Source organism: Pseudomyrmex gracilis, unplaced genomic scaffold (genome assembly GCF_002006095.1).
Source record: "Pseudomyrmex gracilis isolate BER0280 unplaced genomic scaffold, ASM200609v1 scaffold_93, whole genome shotgun sequence".
In the NCBI taxonomy this organism is placed as follows: domain Eukaryota; kingdom Metazoa; phylum Arthropoda; class Insecta; order Hymenoptera; family Formicidae; genus Pseudomyrmex; species Pseudomyrmex gracilis.
This window is the reverse complement of record NW_018020677.1, coordinates 585533-598637: the sequence shown is the minus strand read 5'-3', so window position 1 is coordinate 598637 and position 13105 is coordinate 585533. Positions and strand designations below refer to the sequence as shown.

Sequence of the window (13105 nt, the reverse complement as noted above, 5' to 3'; positions counted from 1 at the left end):
CGTGCAATTGCGCGGGATTCATAACCGGCTGCGTAGTAGCGCTCGAGGGTTGGCTACAGGTGGTCCCGGGCAAATCAATATATGCATGTACGTGTGTGTTCGGGTGAATATACGAGCATCTTCCTTGTCGTTTCTCCTCATGACGACGTGTTCGGGCTTTACAATTTCGACGAGAACAACGGCGATCGATCGCGCAGCAAAGATACTTTTCTCTTCGGTGTGATGAAGCCCGAGTGAATATAGCGCTGTTTCGTTTTTGTTTTTTTCGTAGAAAACGTTTTGTGAAAAAAATATATATCTCCGAAACGTGCGATGACATTTAACGCGGTGTCCGAGATCACCGGTGGCTAAATTGAAAAGTCGTGTAAGCTCGGAAGACATGGAATTTTTTTTAAACTAACAAACTTTGGGTTTAGCAAAATCGACAGATGTGTTCTTTTTTTTTTTTTTATTACAAAAATACAAATATATATCATTTCGTTCATGCTGTGTATGTGTGTGTGTATATGTGTATGTGTGTTACATGAAAGTTCAACGATATGTTACATATATTATACGCGCCAATCAATTGATTTTAAATGTCATTTAAAACATGTATAAATGACAGTTAACGTCACACGCATACACATTTATACATACGCATACCGGTGCTTTACGTACATATGCAAATATATTATACGATGTGTTGTTGAAGGATATGTTTTACGTATGTAACAGTATGAGTATCAAACAGCCTGAACGAAAAGTCCAACGAGTGCGGTGGCGCCCACGTGGTGCGAAACGTGTTAACAAAGACGTAAAATAATGCGCGCGCGAGTCTATAGTAATATATATTATACATATATATACATATGTATCCAACGTATATATAAAAAATAGAAATATTGTGTGTGTAAATAAGTAATATTAATCCTATATCAATAGATATATTTCCAAAAAAACTAAACGAGTGTTAACATATTTTTACATTAACGTGGAGACACATGTACATATCGCACATTTTTAAATTTTCGAAGTAATACAAGAGAATAATTTCTTGCAAAACTATCGCCGTGTACATACATGATATCTGTCTGAGAGTATATTAAACATAAACAGGAAACTTTAATAGAAAAACAAAACTTAATGAATAAAATAAACGTATGTAAACGTGTAAATTATAAATTTGTATTTCGTTCTCCTGATGTAAACACAAAATATACCTCTTTATCAGGGTCCCTCTCAAAAATTTGTTCGAATCTGGCATTATCCGAGCATCCAAGTATTCGGATAACAGTTAATTGCGCGTTACTTAAAATATTCAAAAACAAAGACAACAGATTGTCCAGATCTCTTATATCCGTTGAATCTAACTCAATGTTCTGAGGATTGCAACTTTTTTTTTCTACAAAAATAAGTTCAGGAACATTCTACAGGAAGTGGCGTGTAAATGCTTTCACACACATGAAGTTACATTATCAGTAATACCTCTCAACAATATCTTAACGACAAAACAATTGCAACTTTTTATACCGCTTGTAAAGAAACGCTTATTAGAAAATGCGTTAGATATACAAAATAACAAAGGGAGAATTCAACGTAAAAATCCGAACTTGAATCTGAACCTGAAGCGAAATTTGTTACTTCGAATTAACGTGGATTTATAACTTCGCTAATCTGTGAAGTCTGATCTCGAATATTCAAACACTTGGACGCAACGATCCTACGCTACTTGATAATTAACAAATCGTCGTCGCTGTACTCTTCATCCTCTAAGAGATCGCGCGGATAACCAAGAGCGTAACAATCTTGCGGCGATATAAAATGGATATAGGACGCGAGCTTAAGCAATTTGTAACGACCGATACAATCCACTATCCAATCGACCAGAATTGGTGCTGCTTTGACAGTTCGGTACCAATTTTCTATTACAAAAAAAAAAAAAATTAAAAAGATTAAACAAAATCTTCTCGCTTCTCGAAAAATTATTTTATGTCAATTTTATGTACAAACAGCAAACACTTCTTTGCACATGAAAGTGTGCATCACCGATGCTTCTGAGAGAACGGAAATAATAATAATTTATAATTTGTTCATGTTTCCATGACAATCACTTACCGATAACTTTATTATCATAAGCATCGTCTTGGATCAGTATACCTTTCAACCCTTCCTTCTTATCGAGATCGTCGAGGGAGTCAACCACCATAGCTCCGGTGGCGAGTAACAAGTCCTAAAAAAATCAGAGACAAAATCTCACATTGACGAATTTGGCCGAAATCCAACTTGAAATGGCGCGACGCCTTAGCGCTGAAACCGCAAATAAAACTTTTCCGGTCCACAATAAATCATTTTCAACCAAAAAAAAGAATCTCTCCCCGCGTTGCGGTCTTCGCAGAAATTAATAGTGAACGTACGTGATAGTAAAATTTATCATTTCCGCGTCTAACAATTCCAGATGCGCGTAACTCTTACGCGGTTTATCCGCATTTTTTTTTTTTTTCAAAAGCGTCAAAATTCGAGCGAGAACCGACCTGATACTCGGCCGGTGTAACGTTGTCGTACGGTCCGATGCAAACGAAGACGAAGCCTTCGAAGAGATTTGTTTCCCGTAGTCTGGACTTTCGCGGAGCGGGAAAGATGCCGTCGCAGAACGTCGTGGCTTCGTACGGTTCCTCGTCCAGTATTTTCTGTTTCCTCACGCAATCCTCGACCCATCTGTAACTGACTATCCACTTCCGATGGGCTACGCCCTGCAGATACTTCAATGTGCTCTTCGCCGCGTTCTCCTTTCCGGTGGTGTTCACGATAACGTGCGTTATTATCTTGGGATCGAACCGATCCGCGAACCTCAGCTTGTACTCGGCCGCGAAGTCTTTCACCGCTTTCGTTTGAGTTACTGTCAGAGAGCTGCACACGACACACGGTGTTGTTTCTTTGGCGGATCGGATTTGCCGATTGTCTTCCGGCGTTCTGCCGATCGTCGGCGAAACAAGACCGCGTGTCGCGGCGAGCTCGGTTCTTCTGTTTCCCGTGAGTACGTCAAGGTGGCCATCTCTCGGCGTGCTTTGACAGAGCGGAATTTTCTCGAGAACAGGCGTGTTCGGCACCGAAACCGGCGCGCGATCGGTGGATTTCGGCGTCATAAACGACAGGGATATGTTTCTTCTCGACTCGAGCGTTCCGAAGCTTCTACTTCCACTTCTACAACGTCAGTAATGAACATCTTGTAAATTTCGAAACGCAGAACGCACATTTGTTTTCTAGTCAGGCGAAACTAACTTGAGAAACGCGTTACAAGAAAGAAGTGTCAATTATTTAACAACAATCTCATGTGCGTGTAAATATTGTGCAAACAAATTCTTTTTCTACACTTAATTATTTTATCATTTTCAATCTCTTATTTTGTTTCTGTTATATTTCAATCTAAACATAAATAGAAGAGAGAGTCACACAGTTCTGCTTGTGAATTATGCAGCAGCGTGTCGTGAAAAAAGTTTTTTTTTACATTTGACGATTGCTAATATTTTTTTACATTTTTTACATTTTCAACGACTGATAATATTTTATCATTCTTGTCTTTTACTTTGTTCTGTTTTAAATTTTAATTGAAATAGTAATAGGAGAGAGTCGCTCGTTTTTTTGTGAATTACGCGACAGCGTATACTCGTGATATTCGGGCGAGAGCACATTACCCAACTAGCAAAAGCGCGTACTCGCGGAGAGCATATAAGAAAGAAAAAGACTTGAAACTCGCGACTACTTACTTCTTCATCTTGGACTCGGGAGTGTTCTCCACAACGTCGTTCTCCTCGGCTTGTTCCTGCGTTTAAAAATGCCATGTGATCCTCGTTCGGTAAAAAGAAAAAAAATGGACTCTCCTCGAGAGATTCGAAATGTATCGCGGACGTAAATAACGGAGGTTAAACTGAATTAAGCGAGATTATAAATGGCAAACGCGCTCAGGACCCCCGCGAAGAGCGCGAAGGTCGCGGATATATATATATATGCAACAGGCTATTCCACAATTCTCGACCATTTCCATATAATGGACCGCTCCTCTAATTTCACGCAGCTGACGTGAATACACGCGCTAAGAAAAAAAAAAAAAAAAAAAAACGTACAATGTCGCGAGACAGAGATTTAGTGGAATCCCACTCCGCGCACAGCGATATTGCGTTATTTAACATTATGCAAAGTCTTGCTAATATGCGAGAGAAAAAATTTATAGACCAATTATAAATTGTCTCGACGAGGTAAAAATTTCGTTTTCTTCGATCGAGAGAAAGATACTTATTTTTTTTTTTCTATTTGTGACCAAAAATTAAACGGGGAAATTTCTCACAAAAAAATGTCTTATCGAAACAGTGAGAGAAATCGACTCGAGATTCAAGCGCGATTGCATTTGGGCAACTATTTTCCACATATTGATTCGAAATTAGACAAGCGAGCAACTTTTTTGCAAAGCGAACACTTACCTTTGGCGACAATACATTTTTGTCTTGCAAATCCCTTCGTTTCTCCCGCCTCGGAGTGCTCGCCTCTTGAAGCAGATCCGCATCATCCCGCGTGGTCGTCGCCTTCGTCGGACTTCTGCTCGATATTACGCCGAACAGATCCTCCTCGAAGATCTGCAGACGAAGCTGATCGCGAGTGACGTTCATGATCGAGTCGTTTTGAGAATCCTTCGACTGATCGTCAGACAGATTTCGATTTTGCGCGGCGGTTACGTTGTCGACGCCGTGTCGCTCCGCGTCGATCCAGACACCGTCGCCGCGATCAAACGACTTTTCCTTCCCGTGCTTGATCTTTCTGTCGGAAGAAACGTCGTCGGTCGCGTAACTTTTCCGACCGAGCGCGACGTTTTCCTTGTTCGAATTTCCCGAGGCGCCGACTGGTCTGTCAACGTTGCGATCGTTGATAGAATCGCTCTGCTCGAAAATGTCGTGGCTCGACGCGGACATCACAGGTATCATCTCCTGCGTGGCGGCGCCGCGCGATGACTCATCCGTCATCGCGGGACACTTTGACGTTTTCTGTCTCGCGCGATTCGAATCCGCGCGCAAACTACTCGGTGTCATCTTCTCGCTTTGCGGCAGTTCGACGTTTGCGATGATCTCGTCGAAATTGTCCTGCAGCAAGTAACCCCCGCCGCCGCCGGTCTCGTCCCTTTGACGCGTTCCGTCGTTCGGCGAGTGACGCGCGTCGGAATTGCTTTGGCGATCGATCTGCAGCACTCTGTTTATGATATCGTTGTTCGAGAATTTATCCGGCGCTTTGACGCATCTGTTCAACGACTCCTCAATGATATATTCCAAATTGTCCGAGTGGAATATGCTGTTGCTCTCGAACATTTGCGATTCTTTCGTCGCGCAACTATTCTGATTCGCGACGTTATTCTCTTCGTTCGCCAAGCGAGACGATTGATAAGAGCTTGCCGATTCCTCGTCGCACGGAATTCGTATTATCGTCTCGGCGCTGCTTCTCCTCGATGTTATCTTCTCGTTGCGCTCTCCGTTCCGGTTTTCGAGTACGTTCCGAACAGGTTCTTCTGACGGATTCGTCTCTCTATCTCTCAAACTTCGCGCTACAACATTCGCGGGCGACGCTTGATCAAATTCGCGATCGTCGCGCGCGGGACAACAATTTACCGGCGATTCCGATTCCGAGCTAGGAATTCTTATTATTCTTCTAAACTTTTTATGAACGAGCGCTCTCCGCTCGTCAGAATCGACGATCGCTTTGTCGTCCGCAGAACTCAAACGGCGTCTTTTATTCGCGTCCACGTCCGATTTTACGTCCTTGGATGATTTATCGCGTCCGTTGCGATCGTTCGTGGATCGGAGGTCGTCGACCACGTCGCCGCTGAGATCGTTGCCAGACTCGACGTCCTCAAATTTTCCTTCGATGGTGATGCATCTCTTTCTCTTTTTTTTCTTTTCAAAGATTTCCGAAGAAGACGAATCTTGCTTCTTGCTCGCGAACGTCGCGACGGTTGACTGTTCTTTGTCAGAAAAGTAATCTTCCGCGATGTTTTCGACGGATCGTCGGTGATGCGTCGAAGTTCCGCGCTTGAACGCGCGCTGGCTCATCGGCGAGTCCGTGTCTAAAAACTTGAGCTGCGAATCCTTGTCCGGTGACAGAATTCGAACGGAACTCCGCAAGGAAACGCACGATATATCCCGAATCGCATTTCCGACGAGATCATCGCGAAGTATTTTAGAACATCGCTTGTTTTCCTTATCCTCGATCGGTTCGTTCGATCGCGCATTTGCGTCGATTGAAGAGCGGCTTGTCGTCCGATCGATATCTATTCTCGGTGTCGAAGTAGCCGCCGCGATTCCGCACGCGGAAGATGACGCCGATAATTCCGGGTTTTCGATGGCGCGATTCGAGCTTTTTGCGAGGAAGCACCGCGCAGTTTCCATCGCGATCACCGATTCCTGCGAATCGTTTAACGGAGATGTCGCGCGGCTTAGCGACTTGTTCGCAACGTACTTTATCTCGGATTTGCTGATCGATTGCTGCATATTGTACACCGTAACGTTCCCGATTTCCGCCGCCAACAAACGTTCGCGGTTTATTTTGCCCAGATAATAATACTTCGTCTGACGTCGTCTGTTCATCGATCCCAGCTGTACGAATCTCACGCGGAAATCGCGTTCCGGAGTCTTCGATCTTCTCAATCTCTTCGATCTGCCGGATCTGAGATCGCTAACGAGTCTCTCATCCCGGCGAACGATTCCGCGATCGTCTTCGTCTTTGCTTCTCAAAGACGAAGACGTGGTGGCAATTGTCGCACTTCGAACGGCTCGCGGAGGCTGATCCTCATCGATCTGCGTGCTCACGTTACGTCGCGCGCGCGCTAATCGATCCGGCGCCGCTACGTTTTCCGGCGAATCGACGCGATCGTCAATCACGTGTTTCTCGTGCGATCTCTCAGCTGGCGAGTCGACGTTCTTGTTGTCGTCGGTCGTCAGTTTTCTCCTCAACGACAATCTAGACTTCTTCGGTGTTCGCATTCCATGAAACTCGATCTCGCCCGATGTTCTCGAAGCGATGTCACCGTCGTCTCTCTCCTGAGATCCGAGATTCTGATCTTCGGCCGATGTGCGTAACGCGCTTCGATTGCAATCGATGGTTTTTCTCGCGCCGCGATCCGCTTGTTCGTTGACCTTCTCCGGCGTGAGCACTCTGAGTTTGCTCGGCGATTGCGACAGATGATCAATTGGCGCGCGTTGATTTTGACTTTGATCTTTATCGACCCCGAAGCCGAGAATCTCGTTCACCTGATCGTTGTTCAGATTCACTATGCGTATCTTCCTGTTCTCCTCCAGCGTGATGTAAGACGTTTCCAACGCCGAGTGATCCGATGTCGAGGTGTTGGTCACGTCCCTGATAATTTTCGGTTGCTTCAACGGAGTCGATACGCGAAGACTTCTATCACCCGCGTCCCGTCTTCTGTTCGTCCCCCCGTCTCCCATCGATTCGAACGCATTTGTCTCGTTTCTGCACGTGGATTGACTCCCATCCGTTTTGCGAGTCGGCAATCTGGCCGGATCGATCTTGCTCTTTGGCGTTAGAACGATGCTCTCCAGTATCTTCGGTTTGTTCTTTTCGGTATGCACGTTCAGCTTCTTCACCTTTTTCTTTTTGTCGCGCATCTCTTTTCCGAATTCGATCACGCGGGACCAGTTCGCGGACGACGTGTTCGCACGATCGGACGCGTCTGTCGCGCTCTCATCTTGCTTGCTTGCCTCATCGACGTTCGATCTCTTCTCCTCGATCTCGTCCCTCTTATTCTCTCTCTTCCGTATTTTAGCGTGAATCTTGCTATACTTCAACCCGCTCGAATAGAAATCGATATCCTTCTCCTCGCCGGGCTTTTGCGTTTCTGATTCAGTTCGGGACGCATTGTCCTCCTTGTCGTCGGAGCGCTCCGAACTGTTCTTCCGTTTTCTACCGCGATTCGATCTCCTGCCCTTAACGAGACGCATTTCGCTGTTTCTGCTCGACTTACTGTTATTGTCGGCTACCGAACTGGTCTCGTCTTCGGTTACGCGCGTCTCGTTCGCGTCTCGTTCTTCCAATTCAGCGGTCGATTCTCCGGAAAAACTATGCAACCACGTGCGAACTTTAACGTCCGGCTTGCAGTAATTGTCGTCATTCTCGACAGATAAATGATTAGCAACGGGAGGATCCGACAACGCCACTTGGCTCAGTAATTCGTCTCGCGAGTTATTATCATCATGTTCGATTTTCCGACTCGTCGACGCTTTATCCGTTTGTCTGTTTGAATTTGCGCTCGCTTGACGAGCGGACGATCTGTGCGACGATTTTTTTTTGTTAGATTCGCTAATATCTGTATAAGAGCAGCTTTCTCTTGTGTCGCGCGGATGCTTCAAGTGCGATAGTACTGCAACACGGATATATGATCCAAACTTTATCGCAGACACTCAGAGATAACGTCCCGTTTACTTTGGATGATGTTTTACTAAAGAATTGAATTTTATCCGCAAGTTATGAGAGAACAATCGTTTTTTTTTTTTGCAATAACAACTCGGTACACAACAGACAGATTGTGCGCAATTGTGTTTTTCGAAAATAATTTGTCTAACAGTCATTAGATACATTTGCGCGCATATATTTTTCACATTGTAAAATAAAATAGAAAATAAAATAGAAAATAAAATAATGCAAGTATTTAGTGACCATTAAATAATTACTGTCTTATATTTTTTAAAACAAAAAGTTAATTATTATTTAACGGTCATCCCACACAGATGTGTACTTGCATATTACTTCATTTTACATTACAAAAGATTGAACTAAAGATAAACATATAATTGAGAAAAAAATTGCAATGAGGACTAAATGAAAAATCTTAATCTCTTTTTTTATATATATATATCACTATCTTATCCGTGATTATCTTATCCACTGAAAACTGTGATACAGCGAATCTTTATTGATAATATCGCAAGGTTGTTTAAAGAAATTGAAACGAGTTAGTGGAGAAACTTAAAACACAAACAACTGTAACGACTTTTCGCACACAGATCAAAAACATTCCGATACAAATCTTGACTTATCTGACGCGCGCAATTTTTTTTTTTTTTTTTTAATCAAATTACATTTTGAAATATTATGCGGAATATTCTCAAAATTCGATAAAACAAAAAAGCAAACATGTTTAAATAAAATTCTGTAAAAGATAATAAGCAGAAATATAAAGAAAAGTTCCGTCTCAGTGGGGGAAAATTTTTAAACTTTCAAGAACCTGGATAATGTTGGAGAGATACGTGATATCCAAACTTCAGGGTATCATAAAACATTAAGCTTTCTCTATAGCGCGAATCAAGCCACCTTAGAGTATTGAGAATTAAATTTTTCAGGCCTGTGTGCTCTCTCCGCTCTGTGTGCGCCAAGAAGAAGATAGTGCTGACCTTACTTAATGTAGTTTTACAGCGCATCTGTGCTTTCAACCTTCTCTTACAACTGAATAAAATAATGCAGATCAATAGCTGTTGCAAAATAAAAAAGAAAAACTATATTACAGCCATTTATTATTGAAACGAATTCCCTTGATTTGACTCGCTTAATATCAAAGCGTTCTTGTGATAAAAGCAATTTGTCACATTATTTTCCAGAAGAGTTATATATAATCTATGTTACTTTATAATTCTACATTTTTATACTTTGAGCGATCAGCACAACATCTCACAGAATGAATTAATCAAAGCGAATAGAACTGAAGAGCTCTTTGTACTTACTGTCTATGTTGGTGTCAGCTTGTATGGCAGAGACTAGTTTTGTGAACCTCTCGATACAGGTCTGCATGTGATCATCTTTGGATACGTTGCGTCTGGTGAGACTCTTCTGACACAGCGGACAAGTTGTCTTTTTTGTCTGCAAGACTTTCCATATGCACGCCTTACAAAACGAATGGCCACATCTTGTTTTAATTGGATCTTTTATAAACTCCAAGCTGAAACAAATGCAAAATTGGTGATTGCTTATATGTTCTGTGAAGTGCCAATTCAGACTTTCTATTCTATATAAAAAAAAACAAATTGGTTTTTTAGCCTTATATAAAATACAGTTGCTAATACATACATAATTCATTTGCATGTTATTTACATGCTTTTCACAAAAAGTTATGTTTTAAACATTTATTTCAGATAAAAATTTGACATCTCTCTTCTCCAGTTGTTTAATTCTGATTAATTGCATGTTTTAAACATGCAATCGATCGAGAATTAATAACTGCTTAACACAATTTTGTAGTCAACCTATTTCTTTGCAAAAAAAAAAAGTGCAACATGTGCCGTATAATATATACGTACAACACACATATATATGTGTACTTGCTGCATTCTTTTGAAATCCTAACCTATATAACCTTACACCACAATCATTACACGTAAAAACTTACATAACGGTGACTATGCGAGACACAAGTAGGTTCGAGTAAGATTCGATTACATCTTCAACAACAATCTAAATAGACACGTTTGTGTATTTGCGCTTACCAAATCGTACATTCCAAGGATTTTCGTAAACTGTGCACCGCGTCGGAGAGCCGATCGATGTCAATAGTCCGGTTTTGATCTGCCATCGCGTGTTTCAGTTTAGTTTTTCTTCTCGTTAACGTGCGAAGAAGCCTTGCGTCGCGAGAGCTGGATGATAGCTTTTATCTCGAAGTATACGAGTCCTCACGTGACGGAGAAACGATCCTCAACAACTTGCTCCCGCACTAGTTCCGCGTTTCGAATTGACAAAGAAAATCTGACATTTGCGCGGGAAGCAACAGGGACGCCGCCTTATTCTCAATCTCGATCGATCATCGGTACTATCGACTGTTATCGATTGTCACGTGTCGCGATCGAGATGTGACGCACCAGTAATGGCGTCCAGTCGAACGTGGTTACGAAAACTCGCGCGCCGGTTTATATCCATCACGCGATATCGGTGATACGCAAATACGCAAAAAAACAAACACGGGCTTCGGGAAACAATGCGTAGTTCCGGAACTACGCGCACACACGTTCGATTCTAATCACGGCTCGCAATCGCAACGGACTTTTTTTTTTAACGCGCGATCGAGATACGCGGGAGTACTCGTTTCGGCGCATCGAAAAAGAAACGAGTTCCCAGGAGGTACTTCAGCGCGCGGGCTCGCGCTCCGAGAGATAATGGATTTATCAATGTACCGGGGGCAGCAGATGGTTGACGATGAGCGACGTTATTGGCTCGTGTTACGGTAATAATTAATTATTCTATTTGTTAATTATATGAGCGCTCGGGATCGAGCGAATAATTAGGCACTTAGCGGCACCGTGGCGGAAGTATGTTGCGAGGGGGAAGGGGAGGGACGTCAAATTTATCTGAAATAAACAAACACGTAACGAAGTAATGACGGAGTCAAACGCGTGATGTGAATTTTTACGCGTACTTCGCGGATTATTTTGTCTATTTTTTTTTTTTTTTTTTTAATTAAAAATATAAATAAAAGTTCGACGAAAGAAACACGTCTTTGATCGTAATAGATTTATTAATGGCGTTTAATTCCACTCGATTATACAACATGAACTGTCTGTGACATAAACTGGATTTTATTTATTGATAATGATAATATTATAGCGTTTTCAAGTTTAACAATGGAAAATTAATGATGAGCCGCAAACGCGGCAATAATTATTGTATTTTATATAGTGATGAATATTGCGGTGAATAATGTATCTATTATTTGTGCGTCGTGTGTCAGCCTTTTATGTATCTCAATCAAACAATTTATTATTGTCAATATTAACAAAATGTAAATTAATCCATCAAATTTCCGCAAATCATCTCTCCCCTTCTCTCTCTCTCTCTCTCTCTCTCTCTCTCTCTCTCTCTCTCTCTCTCTCTCTCGATCTCAAGATTTATTAGTGATATTGCGTTTGATTGTTTTGATTGATGAAAAGTGCTTAGAATATTATTTCTGTAAATTCTCAAATTTCTACTTGATGTAAATCACCGCGATAATTTCTGAAGTAGCTCGAAACGTTGCCACAAACAAATAAATTGATGTTTTATTTTACTAAGAGACGACTAATTGCAAGAACACAAGTTGAAAATAAAGAAAAATCCGAGTCTTATTGATTCTGAAACCTAACGAAATTCGGTCCATTCTGAAATTACAACGATCATCATGATCGTTCTCGCGTGAAGGATTTACATAGGTCGCAGTAATATTGTGCGCGACCGTCGTGCGGAAATTTTACAATAGCGAACATAGAAGATATACCGCACGCAACGTCGATGTATTTCGCCAATATGAATATAATTCTTGCCCCAGCGAGGGCACAGGATTCGTACTAACGTGCTCATGCATAAGTTATTTACTGGTTTACGGAAATGTCGGGAGCGCGGCGCACGATTCGAAAGCGAATTTATACATTATTCGTCGGCGATTATATAGAATCGAGGTGGATTTCGCGAGACCGTGGGAGTATGTGTTGCTTCTGGCGTAGATCCGTTTCAATTATTCGCGTCTCCTTTGCGATGCAATTCACCGATACGGGATGATATTTTTGCGTTTTTTTTTTTCGGCTGTTTCTCTTCTGGCGGTATATACGAAAAAATTTCACATGCTACATTTCACTCGCTACAGATTCAAAAAGTAATTATTTCGACGCATATGTGAGTAGACGTGACGGAATAGTAATCAGCAAAAATGTTTAAAAAAAAAAAAAAATCAAAAAATCGTTTGAAACGTGTGTGACTAATTTTTAATGTGAATTTTTCCAGGACCTCCGTCCTCCCAATGTGCGGCACAAGTAAATGACGATTCCTACACCCGCCTAAAGTTCAACGATGTTGTTAGATAGCACGATTTTTCAAGGAACGACTTGTTGGTGAAGAATGAGGTGGTTCTTCTTCGCCAGTATTTTGCTATTCTCCTTATGCGGTGAGTGTTGAAAAACATGATTCAGTCTTTCTGCGGAAAAAAACATACAATAACAACGTGCGCGTTTTGAAAGAGACGTGTCGTTTGCATATTTTGAACGGAAGTAAAAATATCGTTTTGTTTTTTTGCATTCTTTGTACCAAAAAAAAAAAAAAAAAAAAATAAAAAAAAAAA

The 13105-nt window shown here is 41.7% G+C and overlaps 1 protein-coding gene across 1 annotated transcript; it reads right to left on the bottom strand.

The window, feature by feature from the left end:
- Positions 1-486: 486 nt before the first annotated feature.
- LOC109855601 lies at positions 487-10760 on the bottom strand. Its single transcript, XM_020430046.1, has 7 exons — positions 10512-10760; positions 9753-9967; positions 4458-8395; positions 3747-3802; positions 2514-3183; positions 2098-2212; positions 487-1904 (listed from the first exon to the last, which is right to left on the bottom strand). The coding sequence occupies exons 1-7, from the start codon at positions 10595-10597 to the stop codon at positions 1708-1710; spliced, it is 5277 nt and encodes a 1758-aa protein (XP_020285635.1). The 5' UTR covers positions 10598-10760; the 3' UTR covers positions 487-1707.
- Between the last annotated feature and the right edge of the window lie 2345 nt (positions 10761-13105).

Excerpts from the sequence above, each read along its gene's own strand:
- LOC109855601 (XM_020430046.1), bottom strand. The coding sequence starts at position 10,597 with ATGGCAGATCAAAACCGGACTATTGACATCGATCGGCTCTCCGACGCG. Across the intron at positions 8,396-9,752 it reads AGCTGACACCAACATAGACA|TACTATCGCACTTGAAGCAT; the intron begins GTAAGTACAAAG and ends TCCGTGTTGCAG. Across the intron at positions 3,184-3,746 it reads CCCGAGTCCAAGATGAAGAA|AAGTGGAAGTAGAAGCTTCG; the intron begins GTAAGTAGTCGC and ends CTGACGTTGTAG.